Consider the following 19,790-nt stretch of genomic DNA (forward strand, 5'->3'; position numbering starts at 1 on the left):
ATTGTTTGCAATCCAGTGCTTTGTTTCTTGTATATTTATTTATTTATTTTTGCATTTCAGTGTTTTCCCTGTCTCTCATCCATCTCTCTCTAATTTCTGATCGTGCCTGTACTGCCCTCTCCATCATGTCTTACATGAGACTCTTAGTATTTGTCGTTTATTTCCTGTTTTAGTTTGAAGATTGGTTTTCTTTGATTCCTTACATCAGTTTACTTACTCTTTTGTCGTTATACCACCTGTCATCAGAGGTTTCCTCGTCAGATTGTGCTTCTGGATTATTCGTTGCTTAATTCTTTGAGTTTAGACTTATTTTGTACTTCTGTTTTTGGCCCGAAATTAAATCCTCGTTATACCGCCCCCAGCTTTGTGCTTATGGTCCCACATCTTTACATTTCACATATTTTGGCACATGGGTTCAACAAGTTAAGGAGAAAAAAGAAAAAAACTAATAATTACAGTTTCCCTTTTTTCTTTTTGCTATTTGAAAGCATTTTTGTAGTTTTATCTTGTTGCTGTGATGAGTAAAGATCCAATGAGTTCTGTGAAGCTTTTTAAAGGATTCCGCTTCCCCCTGTGAGCAAGGCTCTTCTACCTTTATCTCCACTAAAGCTAAGCATAATATTTCCATGTTGCCTCCACCTCCTAGCCATTACAAGGCTGTGAAGAGGATTTTCCAAGGTTAAGATGTAGATTAGGGATGTTTTCAAAATAGATTTCAACCCAGTGAAGATTTTCTTTCTCTTTCCACAGGATTAGTGTATATGAGTTGTACTCTATTCTTCCCACAAACAAGCAGCTTACTGTATATATATTCCCCACCCAACCCCAGGAGGCTTTGGAGCTCTTCAGACCAGACTTCATCAGCCGATCTCAGGGTCGACTGAGGAGGTTGGAGCAGAGGGCTAGGATAAGGAAATCACTGCAGGACTCCAATCCAGACCTGGTGCAGGGCCTTAGGGAAAATCGTGTCAAGCAAAAGAGGAACTGCACCACGCCAGATCCACTTAGCGGTAAGCACAGCTGAATAACTCAGGTCGAAACCTGGAGCAGAAGTAAGCCACTTAGTAGAATATAATGTCACATACTTATTGGCCCACCAATCTGAATGATTTGATTCTGCTGTAAAATGACAGCAGCACATCAGGAGCTCTAAGTCACAGTGAAAGATCCTGGAGGTTGTGGAAGTAAAAGTAAGGCAGGAGCTCTTGCGACAACAGCAGGCAATCCACACTGCAGATCAGATAGGATTCAGTCCACAGCAGGCCCTCATCTCCTACATTGATCTTTTACCATGTATCCCATCTCTTCTGTCACTTCTACAGAGACAGAAACATTCATCAAACCCATGAAGCACTACGATGAAAGCTCCTCCAGTCAGTGTAGTTTTCTGGAGACACTGCAGCCTCCAACACACAGAGTGAGAAATAATTAAATAAGAAGCTCGTAGCCATACCATATTGAATTTTGCTGGCATTTTGAGGAACTGTGAATTGTTTCTCCAATAATTCTTTTTAACCTATCTAAACTGGGGTGGACTGAAACAAAGGGGAGGACATTACATTTTATTCCCTTTAAAGTGTAGTGGCGTTTATCCAACTTTGCTCTCTGCTGGACATTATCTGGTACTGCAGATCGGTTAAAGCACTGTTTTCTGCATGCAGGAAATAAAAAAGTTTCAAAAAATAGACCATAATAATCCTTTGGTTTTGTTTTGTGCTATTTCAAGTTAAAAAAAAGATTCATCAAAAAAGCATTCATACGCAATGCCAAGTATAATTTTAAATACATATAATGATGTGTATTTTTTTAATCGTGGTTGGGTTATTTAAGGTTCATAAAGGTGTTCACTGTGCAAGAAATTGGCTTCTATGTACATTTTTCTGAGCATTAATCTCCAGTTTGTGCTTTTGAAAAATGTGGGATTTTATTACATTGGTGGAATATGAGCTCTCCACAGGTCACATAATATCAAATGTTCATAAATGCATCCTAATTTTAAGAGTAGCAACACATCCCATAATAATCATTTCCTGGCTTTTTTTGCTGGATAACAGCCTGTTTTTTTCTGAAGTTAGGAGGGATGTGTTTTCAGATCATCTCTGGGCTCTGAATTTTGTTTTGGAAGGTCATGGCGGGGTCATGAAATTAGGAACCATGAATAGCTCACAGTCATCTCTGACTGAAGTTTGGATTCTAATTATAAACAGAGTTAGTAGGACTAGATATGCCCGTGCTTGGCATGTGTGTGGGTTTGATATCTGTCCGTGTGTGTGTGTGTGTGTGTGTGTGTGTGTGTGTGTGTGTGTGTGTGTGTGTGTGTGTGTGTGTGTGTGTGTGTGTGTGTAACTGTCTGAAACAGAGAGATCACACACAGCCCTCAGTGTTCATTTACATATGCGAGATTCATTTACATTTTAATTCTTATTTGTTATTCCTGTGTGTTTGTGTGTGTGTGCGTCATATTATTGCCTGTGTGTGTGTCTGTGTGTGTGTGGGTGTGTGTGTGGGTGTCCTAGATAACCTTTTCAAGCCTAGAGAGAGGTCTATATCGAGTAGAGAGATGCAGCTGAGGTCCAGACGGTGAGTTCTCAGATCAAACCCGAGTCAGACATTGTCACTCTTCTTCTTGTTGCACTTTGCTTTTTTTTAATTCAGCACAATCCATCACCCTTGTTTGTCATATCTGGATGCATCCACACAATGCACATTCACACATATGCATGCTGTATGGATACAATAGATCTTTGACGCCCAAATGTCTTGGCAGGAGATATGAGCTTTCCTCTGTATACCTTATCTATTTTTTTTTCTTCCCTTATCTGGAAAGGCACACCTGATCAGATGATGGCTGCCCATTGTAAATTTTTTTCAAAAGCAACATTATCTGGCTTGGAGGATCTCTTGACAAATTGGCTGTAGTTGCGGGAATGAAAAAGGAGTCTGAGCGAGACCTGTTTATCAATGGATCCAGGTTTTTCACTGGCTGTGGTCTCACTAGATAAAACCTCATCTCTAGTATGCCAATCTGCTGGCATAGCTCAGCCACCCTCAAACTTCTGATACTATATTCCCCTGCTGCGTATGAATATGCCTTTTTCTGTCTGTAGGATTTACAACATGCTGCCAGAGGTGACAAAGAGAAAGGAGGAGGAAAAAAGAAGGGCTGTATCTCAAGCCAACAGACTGCGGGCCGAAGTCTTTAAAAAGGTAGTGCTTGGGTGATTTTGGTATAAAAAATCAGTCCTGAACACTGATTATTGTGCATGAAAACTGTCAACATTAAAAATGCTCCTGAAGTACAAAAGAAAACACAAGAAGGGTTGATCCAAAGGATGGCATGGTGGGGCACAGATTAGTATAGCGTCAACTCACAGCAAGAACGTTTTGGATTGTGACCTGCTAGTCAGGTGGGAAGTCTTTGTTCTGGTTTTGGATAGCCTCACTTCCCCCCACAGTTTAGCGACATTTGCGTGAAATTAATTGGTGTTTCTAATTTGGCTGCGGTAGTGAGGAACTCTCTGTGTTAGCCTACGGATGGACTGGCAACTAGTCCAGCATGTACCCTGCCTCTAGCTCAACTCCACCTGGGATAGGCTCCAGCCCCACTCTCTAGTTTGATAGTTGTACCCATACAACTCCAAAACTGCTCATTTTTAAATACATATTTTGTGCTGTTTAACATTAGAGATGCAACAATGTATTGAACCGAATGCAAAGATCTGAAAACTGAGTTTGTACAGCTCTAACAAGCTTAAAAATTCAGTTTTTTGGTATGACCACCTTTATTCTTCAACACAGCCTTCACTCTTTTAGGTAAGCTTTCTTTGAATCGCTCTAAGTAGTCTTCAGGAATAGTTCTCCAGGTCTCTTGCTCTTTCTTGGATGTTGGCTGCCTTTTGTTCTATTCTCTGTCAAGATGATCTCACATTGCTTCAACAATGTAGAAGCTCAGTTGCTTGGAGGCCAATCCATGACACTTGTGTGTTTTTCTATCCAGCTATGCTTTTATTGTACTGGCAGTACCATTCAGATGCTTTCTGGATGGTATTGCATGGTGGATCAAAATCTAAAAGTACTGAAATGCATAGCGTACACTCTGTTTTACAGATGGAGACACTCACTGTTTCTGTTGTTCTATCCTGACCCCCTCCATACATATTAACAATTTGAGACAAAGTGTAAAAATTTGGTTCATCACTCCATAAGACCTGTTGCCACTGATTTTCAATCCAATTTAAGTGATACATTAGTTTTGTCTCCCTGTTTTCCCTTTCTTTCTCACTGAGACCATTTGTAATCAGACTTTGTTGAAAACTAGATTGTTGAGACGGTTGAAGGTGTAGGTCCACCTCTCAGGTCCTGTAAATGTTTTTCACCAAATTTCTTTAGGTCATGATTTTCAGATACTACTGTAGTTTTTCAGAACTGCCACTTTCTCTTTTGTCCTCCAGTTGTCCAGTTTTCTCAGTTTTTAAGGACACACTGCACATCATGCTGAGATATAACACATTTTCAGACAATAGCTCATTAGGATTTACCTTGTTGGTCCAAAAATACATGTTTATGCTTGTCAAATTGTGTTATCTTTGGCATTTTTCAATGAAAGAAACAAGGTATGACTTTTATGGCAGGTGTCAAGTAATAAAGTGCCTAAAGATATTATTTAAAATTGGTTCTTTGCAAAAATGTATATACAACCCTGGTTCATCCTTTGACTTAGGTGCCGTTTTGAATGATTCTTAGGTAAGTGTTAAGCTGCTGGACTGAAAATGAGTAAAAAAAAAAAAAAGGCAGTCACCGTCCGCAGAAAAGCTTTTAAAGTCTTTCTGAGAGCGTGGAGAACTGTTGCTCAAGACCACTCAAAAAAAAAAAAGTACAGGTCTGGCTCCTTTAAAGCAAAATATAAATAAATGAGGGGTGGCTCAAGACTTTTGCACAGTACTGTATACTCAAGTAATGTTTCAGTATTTTCAGTTGTATTTGACTGGATTAATTAATGGAAACATAAGCACACACAGCCAAAAAAAAAAACAAGAGGCCAGTCATTCTTCAGCATGTTAACATGTTTTAGCATATTTCAAAGCTAAAAGCAAACCATTTCACAGAAAAACCAACTTAAACAAAATATAATATATATGTTCAGATGTCTTTAACCATCTGCAATTATATCTTGATTAATGAATATAGTGTCCGCATCTAAAAATGAAGCGTGGTTTGATCCTTGTCCACCAGAGGTCACTGCTCAACTGCTGATGTTTCTGTCATTTCTCACTGTGGAGTATCGCCAGTGTATGAATTCAACATTAAGGTCTATCTAAACACAAATCCTCATATTTGCTTGAAATCTGTTATTTGCGGTGTGTTCAAAAATCAGAAAGCATTAAAGAACCTTCTTATCAGTCATGCCAGAACAAAATCATTACTGCATTACAGCTAAGCCTGTTTCATCCTTTACACAACCATGTCGTTTTGGCTTTCACTGCTACAGAAAAATCTAGCACTACAAAAGCTTATATCCATTAGGCAATGCTGACATGATGCAGCACAGCTGAAAGATGTAGAAGCATCCACATCCTTCAGCTGTTAGGGGCCTGTGGCGAATGAATGATATATTTAGGACATGCGGTGTCAGACAGATCCATTTGGCTTCCCTTATGATCGAGCCTTCAGTCTCTAACATAACCAGAACAATGAATTCACTGTCAGTCAGGTGAGATGTGAAAAATGTGAAGAGATGTGAAGAGATGTCTCCAATCTCTTACAGATAATTACACAATTATGACAGTCTCGGTGTGTGTGTGTGTGTGTGTGTGTGTGTGTGTGTGTGCGTGCACAAAAGACAGACAGAGACAGAGAGAGAGAGCGAAACGGTGTGTGCACATGTTTTTCCATGATCTTATTCAATATGAGCTAAAATTGAAAAGCTTATTTCTTCTTTGCCACTGTGTAGGCATGCTGGGAACCGTTTTGCCTTAGGCCTCCCTTTCATTTTTAAGAAAACTGTGAATCTACAGTAAATCACAGTCGTGTGGTTTACTGACACAGCGAGCAACTGTAGAAGAAAGTGTGATGTCAAATCGCTCTGTAAGAGAATATTTTATTTCCTGGTGAAATGGAGCAGTTATGATGCCAGTGTGACCTTCCCACCTCTCAAATGAAGCCATTAGCTGGGCCCAACCACAGAGACTGAGAGAAAAGGAGTGTGTTCACCCTAACAAACACTGTGTGCTTTAGAGGTTTCATTTCATCAGAAATTCTCCAACCCACACACACACACACATACACATGCACACACAGGGGGGAGCCCAGCTAAGACTCACAGCAGGGTCTGATAGCACAGTGTAGAGGGTGGCTGGTTGTGAATGCTGGCTGAAATTTCATTTCAGCTGTTGTGTAGTACTGTAAGAGAAGCATGATTGCATAGCAGGGGTGTATGGTCAGGAAGCAAGCTATAATTATTCCCCCTACCTGAGCTTAGCCTTCTCAGCGGTGAAGCTGATGGAAGTGAAAGCCAATTTGGCAGCCTGAGTCTTACCTGAGTGACGCTGAACTGTTCTTAAAAGAGAAGGGAGGTCTAAGAGTAGACAGATATGTTTTTGATCTGTTTCTCAGGAGCTAGCGTAGCGTTGTTGTTTTTCTTGTCTTGCAGAAAATTCTGGATCAGGTCCTGCAAAGATAAATCAGACACTGACGAATGGGGATACTTCGCTGACCACTCACTGCATCTTCAAGCTTAACACTTTGCAATAATAATTACTGTATAACTCCTTTAATTTCTTACTTAAGTCATGCTATGTCATTTGATGTTGTATTTTGCATCCTGTAACCAGAAAAAAACGATATTGCAGATATTGTCACCAGGCTTTTATTAGTTGAGGATAATGTATTTTGGCTATTATCTGTTACTGATATGATTCAATCTGACACTAAACAGAATTGCCAGATTATTATTAAATAGGCAATTTTGTAAAAGTAGTCTGCAGGTGGAAATTGCATGAAGTGAAATCTGTGTGAGATCAATTGTGTGCAAACAATAACAAAGCCCACACACCCCACCTACCACCGACAATTGCTCATTACCGACAAATGTGATGAGTTTGTCAGTTGTCAGGTCTTTTTTGCTGGTCAAATAAACATGCAGCAGTCAAACAAAACAGACATAATCATCTAAATTGAGCAGTTTCTTTCCTGATGCTTTTCTTCATTGGATATATCTTTTTCCACAAATGTCGCTCAAGGGCTGCAAAATAAACTGAATGTATCCTTCGGACATTCTGCGTTAAAGTTATTTTACAGGAAGTCAAGCCTTGGTGCTTTAACCAGAAAACCTTGGCTGTCATTGTTACTGTACAGTAGGTGTTCATAAAGCAGGAGAGGGAGGCTACGTTTCGTCATTGACTTCACATGTGCCTGGAGGCCTGTGGAACCTCCCATCCGGAACAGTGGAATTTCAAGCTAATCGAACTCAGGAGACTTGCAGCACCCGTGAAAGGGGCCTTTGTCACACAGCTCCAAACCAAAGATGACATTGTAATAAGAGAGGAGACTCCTGAGCACAGCCTGGGACCGCAGACCACATATACCTTGTAAAGGTGACTGACAACTCTGTGGCATTCAAACAGTGCCTGCTGGGATGAGGAGAGAAGACGGGAAGGACATGTGCTGCAGGAAAAACACAGTATATTCAAAGAGTAAATTCTTTGGTGAGTCAGTTGCTTTGGAGTAAATGCAAAATGTTACGTTAAATGTTTAATAAAGGTTAAATTTGCTTACTGCTGTATTTCATTCTCCACTAGGATTAAAGTGATTAATTAAGGCCCTTAGGTGCAGTAAACAGCATCAATAACTACTGACTTTACTCCTGCCTGTGTTGTCAGGTCAGCAAAGCCATTTTGCAAAAGTAATGCGCATGGGAGAAATGTCCTCCTGCCATGTAGACTGGTTCCAGTTGATGAACACATACTGACAGGCAGTCGTATAAGAGGAGACGAGTGCTTGTCAGTCAGCCCGTCTCTCTCTGAGGCATCATGTGTCTGTATGTCACAGCGTTATCTCCGCAGAATGTGTACTATGTGCTCTGAGGCCCCTCAGCTGGCTTCCCAATGGCTTTGACTGACTCCACAGCCCTGAGGGGTAAGACTGATATGGCAGGCTTAGAAAGAAGTGAGCTTACAGTGCTAAATGTGTATGTGCATGCAAAGCCACTCATTACAAGCGTTTAGTCATTAGGCATATCCCTAGCAGGCATACTATTTGAACATCTAGCCTCAATGACATCATGTGTTTTTATATTTAGGTGTATTAAGGCGTTAAAGCCATCAAAGAATCTCAGGCTGAACAATAGGTGGTCATTTAAAAAGACAGAACTAGACCTAACGCAGACATAACTCCAGTCAGCTCAGGCAAAGCGATGAAATTCTTCCTCTTTCTCCCTTGCTCTCAGTTTTTCTTTTTTTCTTTTTTCAGTTTGTAACCTCAGTGGAAATGTGAAGTGAAATGATGCCTGCGCAGAGATACATCTGTGACTTTTTTGCCTGCAGCACACTCACTAAAAAAGATTAGGCTAAACCACACCAGGTAGCCTGTGCAGAACACAGATGGGGCCTGATTTATGGCGGTTTGTGTGCCTGGGCACAGAGACGGAGTGAAACAGGAAGAGGAGATGAAATACGAGGTGACTCATATTTTTTAATATAGATTGTTCTGAGAAATTGAATCATGCTAGTTCAGTCAAGGTCTTACATTTATTCCATCAGTCATTACAATTATATGTTGTGCAGATAGCTAGGTCTATGGTTTAATGCCACATTATTTCAAATCTTACTTCAAAGTTTGCCACGCAAAAAAAAGACAGAAAACTTATAGGAGCAAATCAGGGCACAACAGGTTTAAAAGGCTTAGTGTTTTAAAAATGTCAGCTCAGAAACCACATGAGTCTACATTCAAAGATTTTCTTCTACACAACTCATCACAGAATTTCTCACGATCATTTCCAACAAATTACATCCCAAGCGATGCTGTGGTAAAACTCGCTAACCTCCCTTGGGCTCTGCCCTTTTCAGAGCTGAGTTCTGTATCTCACTTGTGTGTATCTCAGCCGCTCTATCATCACATGCTTGAGAATGTCAGAAAAAAGCCAGTCATCCTAATTCACCCTGGACCCGCTAGATGAAAGAAGACATTTGTCTGTGTTTCAAGGATGAGTAGGAGGACTAAGACTAAATAAGCAAGATCAATATTTGTTGTGTTCATGGAATTAATTGGTTTCAATCTGTCTGCAATTATTTGTCGCTGACATATAAAGAAATGTTTAAATGTGCAGATTACTTCCATGCAGAAGCGGTTGGAGAAAAGCCACATTTGTGTATCCTGGTAACATGCTCTGAGAAATATACAGAAAATCAAACACACTGATCTGGTTTTTATGTTTCCTGTTAAGTTGTGAGAAGCCAGCAAAAGAGAGCTTGAAGATTAATAAGAGGAAGATATGCACAGTAGGTTACATTATATTCTCTGCAAAATCTTTTCTTTACAGCCTACGCACATTCCTTCTCAGAAGCAGACTGTTCAAGACAAGGCTGTCTGATTTCTTTAGACTTGTAACTCAATTCATTAATTTCACAATTTTATGTAAATTCACATTTTTTTTATTTATTATAAACTTTCATATATTTTTTTTCTCCTTATTCGTTTGCTGCTCTAGTTATATTTTTTCCTGAATAACATGTTTTGTCATTGTAAAGCTGGCCATATGTCAATATGTTTTTTTTTTCTCTTTAAATTCACCTACTCTTTGTTGACAACAAGCTAATTAACTATCACAGACACATATAGGGCAAAAAAAGAAGAAAGGAAAACTATAACTAACCAGCATCCCCCCCCCTGCAGAGTTCAGGGGGAAAATCTATGCATTCATTGATTTACATTATCCAGTCGAATGTTCTCTGAACAGAAAACACAAAAACGTATATGATACTGCTATTAGTAAATATATTTGCTTATACAGACCAATCCCAGTCCACCAGTAAAACTAACATTGTGTGAGAGAATAGTGCAAACTGCATTAATAAATAATATGTACACTATAAATCTAAGAAAAACAGCTGCATGAAGGTATACTACAGAAGTGTGTGTACAATCATGTGCCTGAAAGCTGTTTTCACCTGTCAAAATACGCAGTTATTATACAGTGTTATATATAGCCGATTTTTATAAAAGATTATGCTAATATAATTATTTTTTATATTTTTAATCTCCAGGTTTCACAAGTGGCTATTGCTGCTTAAGAAAAAAAATGTCCTTGAATGTCCAGAATAGACTTAGTTGAATGAATATGATTTTTATGGGCGAAAATATCAGATAATTTCAGTGGGCTGGCAGCAAACTCATTAAAATTGTTAATGATTGGTTTTGGGATGAACTCGTTTCGGTTTCTATTGTGAAAAAAGTTCAAGAACCACTGGTCAATGGATTAGGTTTGACTCCGTTGTAGGTAAAGGGAAACAAAGAACGACAGCGGTCTTAAACGCAGATGGACTTTAGGACCCAGAGGCGTGTGAAGAGCACATGGCAAACTGTAGCTGCTCTGGGTCTAGAGGGGATGGCAAGTCCGCTTCACTATACTCTCCAACAGTCTCCTCTCATTCTGTCTGTGCTGTCGCTTTCTAACACCCTCCTCACATCAGCAACACCCTTTCCCAGAAACATTTAGCTAACACTTGCCGCTTATCTCTCGTTTCCCCCCTCACCGTTGTCCACCATATGTTTGGTGTTGCATGGAAAAGTTTCTGAGAGCTTCTTTCTTGGAGTGACAGCCTGCCGCATCTTGTTGGGAGTCTGGGTGGTGAAGTCTGTTTTCCTCCCTTTTCTTTTTCCCTCACACTCACTGTGAACTGCTTTGACCCGTATCTCCATCCTGTCACCAGTGTTGAAGCATCTGGTGGTAGCTACGTTAATAACGCAGTCTGACCGGAGCGCTTTTCCTCATTTCACCCTACCGAACCCGGGCATGATGCGAACCTGGAGGCGGCGGAAGAACTTTGGCTTGCTGATCCTCGCTCTCCGAGTCTGGTGCCTGTCCACGGCAGCAAAACATGCTGACAGCATGGTTTACAACATACAGAGGGGTGAGTGGATATCTTTATTGTGAATATCAGTGCTATCACTCAGCGGGCTCATTGTCATGTACAGCTGCAGATGCTCAGCCACAGTCTGGTAACGTGATTTTCAGTGTTTGCACATTTTATTTATTTCTCTCTTTACAAAAAAGCCGTTTCCTAGTCTCAAGCTGCGCATTTTACACATAGGCTGGGCAGAAAGGAAATTGATTTTTTTTTTTACATCAGTTTTCGTACTCAGATGGAAAAACAATAAAAGGAAGTCAGACTGCTGCGGATGAACAGATAGTTTGACATCCAGGAGGATGCAGCTTCATCTTTAGCCTGTAAACATAAACCCAAACAGGATGTCTCCTGAATGAATCAGCCACTGATTATGGGGTAGTCTGTGTATGGGATTGAGCACGTGACACAGTACAAATTTGTGCGTGTGGATGTGTGGATGTAGTAAGAGAAAAGGAAAAGGAACAAAAATAAATGCCACCCACTGTTAAACGTAAGGAGCTATTCAAATATAGATATTTTTGAGGTGATCAAGCATGCTGAAGTGATAAATAAGAAAATACAGGCCATATAAGGTTAAAAGTGCACTACTGAAACAATACGACATGCTACCATCACAGCTGGAGCAGCTAATACAGATGTACAGTGCCAACAAGTCAATAATAAGCTTTCATGAAAGAGAAGTAGAAAGATTCAGCTCATGAGTTGTTTGCTGTCCACATCAGCCAGCTGTCGGATCATTAAAGCTGCCACACACTGGGTTAGTTAAAACAGAAATGCAGAGAGTAACACAGTTGTAATGGGTTGCGTGAGCGTTGAACTAGGGCAGGCTCTTTTGTGGCAGCAGTCAGATACAGTAATGTTGGATATTGACTTCAGCCTCTATGTGAAACGTTTGTCACAGTCTCCCCCCACACTGGTGGGGGCTCTTGCTACAGCGCTTTTAGTCATACTACAGTTTGTTCGAATGGAGGCAGAGAGGGTTTTTTTGTAGCAGACTCTTTTCATGTTCTCCCAAAATTGGGATAGACTAGGATAGACTTGGTCTATCCTATTAAAAATTATGATATAAACGTGCACAACACAATTTTTGACTTCCGAATTTTTAATTTATTTTGTTATTTATGGTGGTAAAAAGAAGACCAGATGTGCTGTAGTCATGTTCTCCATCGAGTAGCTGTAAAAGTTATGTCTATTCTCAGATTGGTAGCAAAAAAAAAGGAAATAGTGTGAAGGTGTTATACAGCTACAAAGTCCAGAAAGGAAGGATTTAGAAAGGACTGGTTGGGTTGACAAAATTTTGACCTTTGACATGGGATACTGATGTTTGCTTCCCACTTCCTAACAGTCACATGAATCTCTTTTAACCAGTGCCTCCCCACTTTAAATGATTATTTTGTTTTCTTTTTTTGTAAAGAAATGTTGTCCTGTTTTGTTGTTCTTATGTGGAAATAACAAATTACGTAGGCGTGCACTGTCAGTAAAAGATTGTCACATTGGCCGGACACAGTAATCATGTCATAAATATCCATTTAGTCAAAATGGTTTGGCTTAACAGTGGCCTAAATCCATCATAACTGGATACTTGACTTAAGCCAGATTTGTGATGAGCCCTGCCAGAATCGGTCAAACTTATGCCAGTGCAGTGATTTCACACTTCTCCAGTGCTAGCCTTAGTGTTGCTGCTGACTGAAACTGACTCAATCCTTTTCTGTACCCCCCGGAAAAAAAAAAAACTCTGCGGCTAGTACCTCTGTTGCCAAATCTGGCAGTCCTATATGGATCAGATCGGCACTGACTGACATTCGGCCTTCCTGTGCCAACACTCAGCTGCAATCAGCTACCTGGACAGAGTTCAGAAACTGTTGTGTTGTCATTTAGTGAAATAAGTGATGCATTAGATAATGAAGACATTCTCTGTAGTGGTTTTGAAAGTGCCTGAGCGAGCATGTCCAAGGCTTTGAAGCCAGTAATAATGCATATTTGAAGACATGTGCTACAAATAAAATAGTAATATTCACCAAAAAGTAGGGAAAAAGTGTCAAAAACTTTACATTTAAGTTCCGCAGATTAAAATTAATCTGTTTAAAGGTTTTGTGCTATGAATGCAGTCTTTCATCGTACTGTATAATCATTTGCTTTGTCATACTCCCATCCCCTCTGATTAAAACTTTGACTGACAGCTCAGGAAGTGATTAGAATAGTAACATATTTCATGTTTAAGCTGGGAGATCAGCTTCTTTGTGAAAGTAGCTGTAATTAAATTTTGGTTGCACAGTGTTTAACAAGCCTACAAAGTAAAACTCAGGTTATCATTAGTTGACTCAGCCTTCTGCTTGTTAGCCTTCGGAAAGCTTGTTTATATTTATGACTGGAATATTGAGTATGTTTGAATAACCATTTGTGTTTTCTTGTGTGAAGTGCTACGGCCCTTCAGGGCTCAGTTGCCTTCTGAACTTTTATAGCAAAAATAAAATAAAAGTCCCATAAGGGCGAGAATCAAGCAAGCCGTGTTTGTAAATCTTTGATGAATCGTTCTGTCTATTGCTTTCTCTCTCTGCCTGACTTTCTTTGTCTCTCGTCTGCATATCAACTGGTTTTCTAAGGGTCTTTTTTTCCCCTTTTTTCCGGGTGGAGGAAACTCAATAAATAATTAGAGACAGAACCAAATGACCTGGATTAGATTTGAGGATATCAGCTGGTCAGACTGACTGCAGCTTCAGACAGAATTAATTAGAAAGATTAAAATGTCTGTTTTGTCTAAACAAACAGACAGCGGGGAGAATAAAACCTACCCCGAGTGCCCTGAAACACACAATAATGTATGCACAGTCTCCTTAGTCTCCGAGGAGCATCGGTCACCTTTCAGCACAGTTTCCTGGGAAGTAGCTCTAGCCCATTCTCCAGTCTGTGGTGGAATGCTGACTATCATCTGTGTGGGGAAAAAAAACAACAGGTTTCTGTAAAATCCATTTAGGAAATAACCTCATCCTGGTCTGTCTCTCAAGCCCCTCCATAAGCTGTCACTTGACATTTTGAGGACAGGCTGGCATTGATCTGTTGGCCGGGAGGGAAGGCCACGCACAGTTAGAGTTGTCTCCCTCTGTTAAGCATCATTGGTCATTATAGCCATCAGTGTGATTTAGCTTCCTCCTGCTCTGCCTGTGGATGCTACAGATACATAATAGATATGCTGATGTCATGCGAAGGCAACTTAATACAGCGGTACACAAAAAACAGCAGTCACGAGCGACTCGGAATCTAATATGTATACATGGAATAATTCCTGATTTTATTAAGAAAGAACAGGGTGAAAAAAAAGAGAATATGTGAGCGATGTATTGTGAAACTGTGAGAAATCTGGGTGTTAGAAAGCATCAGAGCTACAGACCACCACCTAAAGAGCTCTGACAAACAGCAGTCAGTCATGTGTGTGATGGATAAGAGTGGGTGCATTTCTCTCCAGTCTGCATTATCCTTTAGAGAGCAAAAAAAAAAGACACTGAGACAGGTGAGAAAGCAGTCAGTCACCTACATTTACCGCAGTGATTGGATGTGTCAGACCGCCTGTGATGCTTACATATTTTAGTGGGACACTTTCCCCTGCACTGAAGGAAAAAATCTTTATAGTGGAGCAAAGAGAGGAAGAAAGGAATACTGAATAGGTGCAAAATAGGATGGGAACATGGAGTCGCTCCTGTCGCCACTGTGAACAGCGAGCTGTTATTTATGCTAGAATGCAGAAGAATGACAGATTTCTGAGAAGTTTAAACATGCAGTCGTCTCTGCTCGCGTCCATAATGAATGCGTGGCTGGCTGGAAGTGTAGCACAAATGGGAAGTGTACGAAAGAGCTAGTGAACATATGATTTCTTGAGAGCAGCGGATCCTTGTTTGTTTCTTTTCCTTTGACCAACCATCCCTCTGAAGAAATATTAGGTTTCACTCAGATGAGAGAAGCAAGGAAGTGGACTGATGCAACAACATGATTCAGGTTTGAGACTCACGCAGCTGCACAGCTGGCTGAACCATCAGGTTGCCCTACATCAATAATTTCACAACAGAAAGGTCACCACACCTCCATGTCAGCCTGTTTACCTTGAGATGTTGGTTATTGGATCCAGTCATGCTCTTCAGCCAATAGCCGTTATATCCTGAAGCTTTTCATGGAAGGAATTGAAGGTGTTTTGAGAGAATAGTATATGAAGTGAACACTTTTTTTTTTTTAAGAGACATGTGAAGCAGAATTGGCTCTGCTTTCTCCACAGAATTTGGGACCTCTTGATCTTTGTCTTATTGGAGTGCCCATACTTGAATTTCCTTCCTTCAAGAACACAAAAGGTTTTGCTGAGTGTTTTGTTTTTGGTAAAAATTTAGCACACGTTGAATCACTGATTACATAATTGCATATTCTGAATGAACACAATCATTCAGTCCTTTCCACACATAGAGTGGGCTGCTTAGGTATATTAATGGCCACCCAAATATGCACTGTGAAATGTCTGAAATGTTTGTTTTTTTAATAATCTGAAAGAATTGCATGTTAGACCCTTTGATGTTAGGCCTAATGTGTAGCCTGCCTTTCATCTTATAGAAGCTAAGAAAGGCTCCAATTGCCCCATTAGCTGGATAACAGGGTAAAAAAAAATGCATGTGTCATAAGATTAATGCAACATAGAAAGTTATTTTCGGCTGCTTCCTTGTCACAAGTGGTCGTCAGAGCAGGTTTCTCTTCATGTTTGTTTTGGGATTTTACACCAGATTTTTGACACAATCGGGAAAACTGGAAACTGAGAGGGATAGCATCCTTGCTCTTATTTTGAAAGGCTGAAATGGCTGCTAAGGAGTTAGCCTTATGTTGCTCAGTCATCGTATTCGTCAGAGCCCCAAAAATATAGCTATAGATAGCAGCTATTTGCTGGTATGTGTGGTACCATATATATGCCGTTTATGACAGCCAATAAAGGAAAATTAAAAAATGTCGAAGACACAGAAGAAATAGAATTTAACTTGTTATAGACATTATATACTATACTACAGTCTCACTGAAGCGGTGCTTGGAGATTAAAGTCAGGAGATCACCAGAATCAGTAGAATCGCTCTCTGGTTACTATTAATCATTTCAGGAGTTGTAGACAGGAATAGGGTCAGTGATTAAGGAACTGACCGACTGACCAATTGACTAAGATTATCATTGTAATAACAAGCTGCTAGCATTACTGATATTTTGTTAAACCTTGTCTCCCCTGCTGATGGCTTTTGGGTGACCCAGGATGTGTGATAAGTTCCAGTTAATCCCTAAATCCCCCGAGCTGAAATCCCTATAGCTCTGAGACATAATGCCCAAATCTGTGCAAGACAAGACGGGAATTGGCTATTCCACTGTTGCTCCCACAGGATGTGAATAAGACACACGAGTAAATCTCACTAAACCACGCTGAGAAATCTTGTATTACCATCATTTCACTCTGAGCCAGTGATTGCTCGATCAGAACAATAATGATGTGTGTTTGGAATGGATCTAGGAGGTAACACATCCAGGATTAACACCTTCAGCACTAATTACACCAGTTTGTCATCACAGGAAGAGTGTGTAATGTGGGAACTGATAGGAGGCACTGTTGAATTGTTGGTAATGAGGTAACATTGTAGTTATCTATCCCTGCAAAAGACCCTGGGACACTTTAGAGTGGTCTCTTTCACTGTGTCTAAAAAGCTCATAATGCTTTTCCTCTTTGTTACATTTTAAGCCCATTTATTTTTTCCCTTAGAAATCATAGAAAAATTGCAGGGCTGAAAAACTAGTCAGTCTTACTCAGAGTGCTGGGTAAATCTTTTGATGCATTGTTTAAACAGAAATTTGTTGGGGTTTTTTTTTCTCCTGTAAAAAGAATATCAGTGCTTTATTTTGATCTCAAAGAGTTTTTTGTTTGTTTTTTTGAAGTCTTTTTTTTTTAACCAGTGCTCGAGGCATGGCTCTAGTTACAGCAATGCTGGCTTGTCCTTTCATTATTTATTTGGTCCACTGGTTTGGTTCAGAATAAAATATTTCAACAACTTTCTGATTGTAGTTCAGTGGCGGTTTTCATGACTCTTGAGGTTACATCCTGCTGATACAACCTCTAGGCAGTTTTTTTTATAATGTTATAATAACATTTTATATAATGGTACCATGAGGTTGACATTTTTAGTTTTATGTAAAATGTCATGACAGCATTTTAATTTATTGGCATGACCTGTGGTCCAGATATCCATGCTACTCAAAAGAACAAGTGATGCAATCGCTTTTTACTTTTACACCAAGAGCTGTCAGAGTGTTCCAGTGGAATATATCACCAACCGCATCGACTTATATATCCAAGATGGATTGGATTATGACTAAAAGTACTTGCTAGAGTAAGGACAGTCCTGCCTGTCTCAGCTGTATGCTGTACTTTGCCCAGCAGCAAGATCCTAGGTTCAAAGCCACCCATAGTGAGATTGCCCACAGAAAATCCTTGCTGTGGGTTAGCCCATGCAGGCCCCATAGTACTTTTACCTCACAGGCCCACATGAAGGCCCCTATTTTTGTGAGCAACCTCTTCTGGGCTTGCCCATAGAAAACCCATATAGAGCTCCTAAAAGCTGACCTGTGTGGTCAAACCCACTCAGGTTTCCCTGTCTGCACAGCCCCACCGTTCATCTACACCACCCACTGTGCGTCTGCACAGGAGTATTTGCTGCAAAACTGTTTGCAATAAGAAAACACTATACAGGGAAGTGGAAAAAGCAGCTGATTTAAAACCTCAGTAAATTGGAAGTTAGACTGGATCTTATTGATATACTGCAAAAGAACTCAAATGAAAATATTAGACTGTTAGGGAGAGTGCTTGATAGACAAATACATGTTTGTATATCAAGGATATATCTCCAGTCCAAGTCTGGGAGGAACGACAAATCCACTGTGCGTTACACTGTTAAAGGCATCCAGTGTAAAAATCTGCCAAATCCAAAATGTGGTGCTACCTGCTGTGGTGACCCATTGTGAATGGGCAGCTTACTGTGGGCCCCAGTACTGGCGTGAAATGCAGTGGCACATGTAGGCCCTGCACTGCTGGGCCCGGGTGGGGTCCCAGTAGTGTGTGTGTGTGTGTGTGTGTGTGTAAAGACATTTTTATTTACTAAATACTAAGATAAGATAAGATAAGATAAAACTTTATTAATCCCTCGGGTGGGTTCCTCTGGGAAATTCGGGGGATTAATAAAGTTTTATCTTATCTTATCTTAGTATTTACTACTATAACTTATAACATTTTCTTCAAGATAAAAGTGTAATTTCTAGGAAGGTGTTCATAGTTTGCTTTTGAACATTGCAAATGTGTGGAAATGATGCTGTAGCTTCAGCTTTCTTGTTTAATGCACTTCCATTCTGGGACAATGTGAGCTAATGTTGAGCAAGCAGGCCAGTTATACTGCTCAAGATAAAACACCAAATTGAAATATACATTTGTACATTAATCTCTATAAGAGAAGCCTGTCTGTTCACCGAGTGACTTATTTTCCATTGAAAGTCTTTTCTTTGAAGTTGCTTCCACCATCAAACATTAATTCATATGCAGGAAAGTATCTAGCACCTCCGAGAGCTACAGCGCTCCTTTTTTTTTAAACAATGCCATTACTACTTTTGAATGTCTTTTATTAGTCTACGAACATAATATTGAAGTAGGAACTGTAAAATGCTCCCTTTGATGTCTTAAAAAGAAATGCGTTGTAAAAGGAAATAAAAGCTGTAGTGCTGAGTTCTGCAATAAGTCTTACTGAATAAGCTGTAATATGGTAGACGGTCACAAAGATATATTGATGGTATTATATTTTTCTGAGAAACTTCTGATTAAATAAGTGCTAGCACAACCTTACTTTTTAATGTGTTTCTTTATATTGAGACCTATTATTGTGTATAGCGGCCTCATCCACCTTTTTTTATAAAGCACTTTCTTTCTAGGCAAGCAATTATATATTTAGAAATCAGCAAATACTATTAAGTCCGGAAACATAGAAACACTGGGTCAAAGACCCAGTACTATGACACTGTGGCTCTCTAAGGGGAGTTACTTTTGGCTGTGCATGGTAACTTCACACCTGTTTTCCAGGCAAACTCATTGTGATGACAGGACCATAAGACGTTACAACGTCTGGCCAAGAAATTGTCTCACACATGAAACTCTGTAAAACCATCTGGTTTAATTCCTTTCACATTCCCCTGATCTCCAGTCCACTCAGCTAAACTAAGCTAACTATCTGCTGGTTACAGCTTCATATTTAACAAAGATGAGATTGATATTGATGCCTTCCTCTAACTCTAAGGAAGAAAGGAACTACTTTAGTACTTGTGTAAATGTACATGCGTGATAGAGATGAAAAATACATAATAAAAAATGAAAAATATCCCTCTTTGAAAGCTTATAATGTGTAATGTACAAAGGTGGAAATGGCCTCGGTATTTCATTCAGAGAAACACTTCTTTATTTGATTTCATATCAGTTAAGGATGAAAAAAGCCAGCCTGCCTACACTTATAACAACACTCATCTCACGCTCACGCAGGGATTTTAGTTTGGGTCAATGTCTTACCATTTTGTAATCAATAAGGAAAGTCAATACAGTAATCACTCCCAGAAATGGTTCTGGATCAG

The 19,790-nt window shown here is 39.8% G+C and overlaps 1 protein-coding gene and 1 long non-coding RNA gene across 3 annotated transcripts in view; both read left to right on the top strand.

Moving 5' to 3' along the window:
- Positions 1–832: 832 nt before the first annotated feature.
- Positions 833–8,143, top strand: LOC120714792. Its single transcript, XR_005691509.1, has 3 exons — positions 833–1,010; positions 2,517–3,207; positions 6,650–8,143. It is a non-coding gene; the product is annotated as an uncharacterized LOC120714792 (long non-coding RNA).
- A 2,281-nt stretch (positions 8,144–10,424) lies between these two features.
- The window catches only part of adam12b (ADAM metallopeptidase domain 12b), an 88,789-nt gene continuing 79,423 nt past the window's right edge, over positions 10,425–19,790 (top strand). The window contains exon 1 of one of the 2 annotated variants that reach the window (XM_040001406.1): positions 10,425–11,126. In XM_040001406.1, coding sequence (XP_039857340.1) covers positions 11,009–11,126 — 118 coding nt within the window. In that variant the 5' untranslated portion in view covers positions 10,425–11,008. The remainder of the gene's footprint in view (positions 11,127–19,790) is intronic. The other variant, XM_040001407.1, reaches the window with a different exon arrangement.

The sequence above is a fragment of the Simochromis diagramma genome, unplaced genomic scaffold (genome assembly GCF_900408965.1).
Source record: "Simochromis diagramma unplaced genomic scaffold, fSimDia1.1 OVJJ01000421.1, whole genome shotgun sequence".
NCBI lineage: Eukaryota > Metazoa > Chordata > Actinopteri > Cichliformes > Cichlidae > Simochromis > Simochromis diagramma.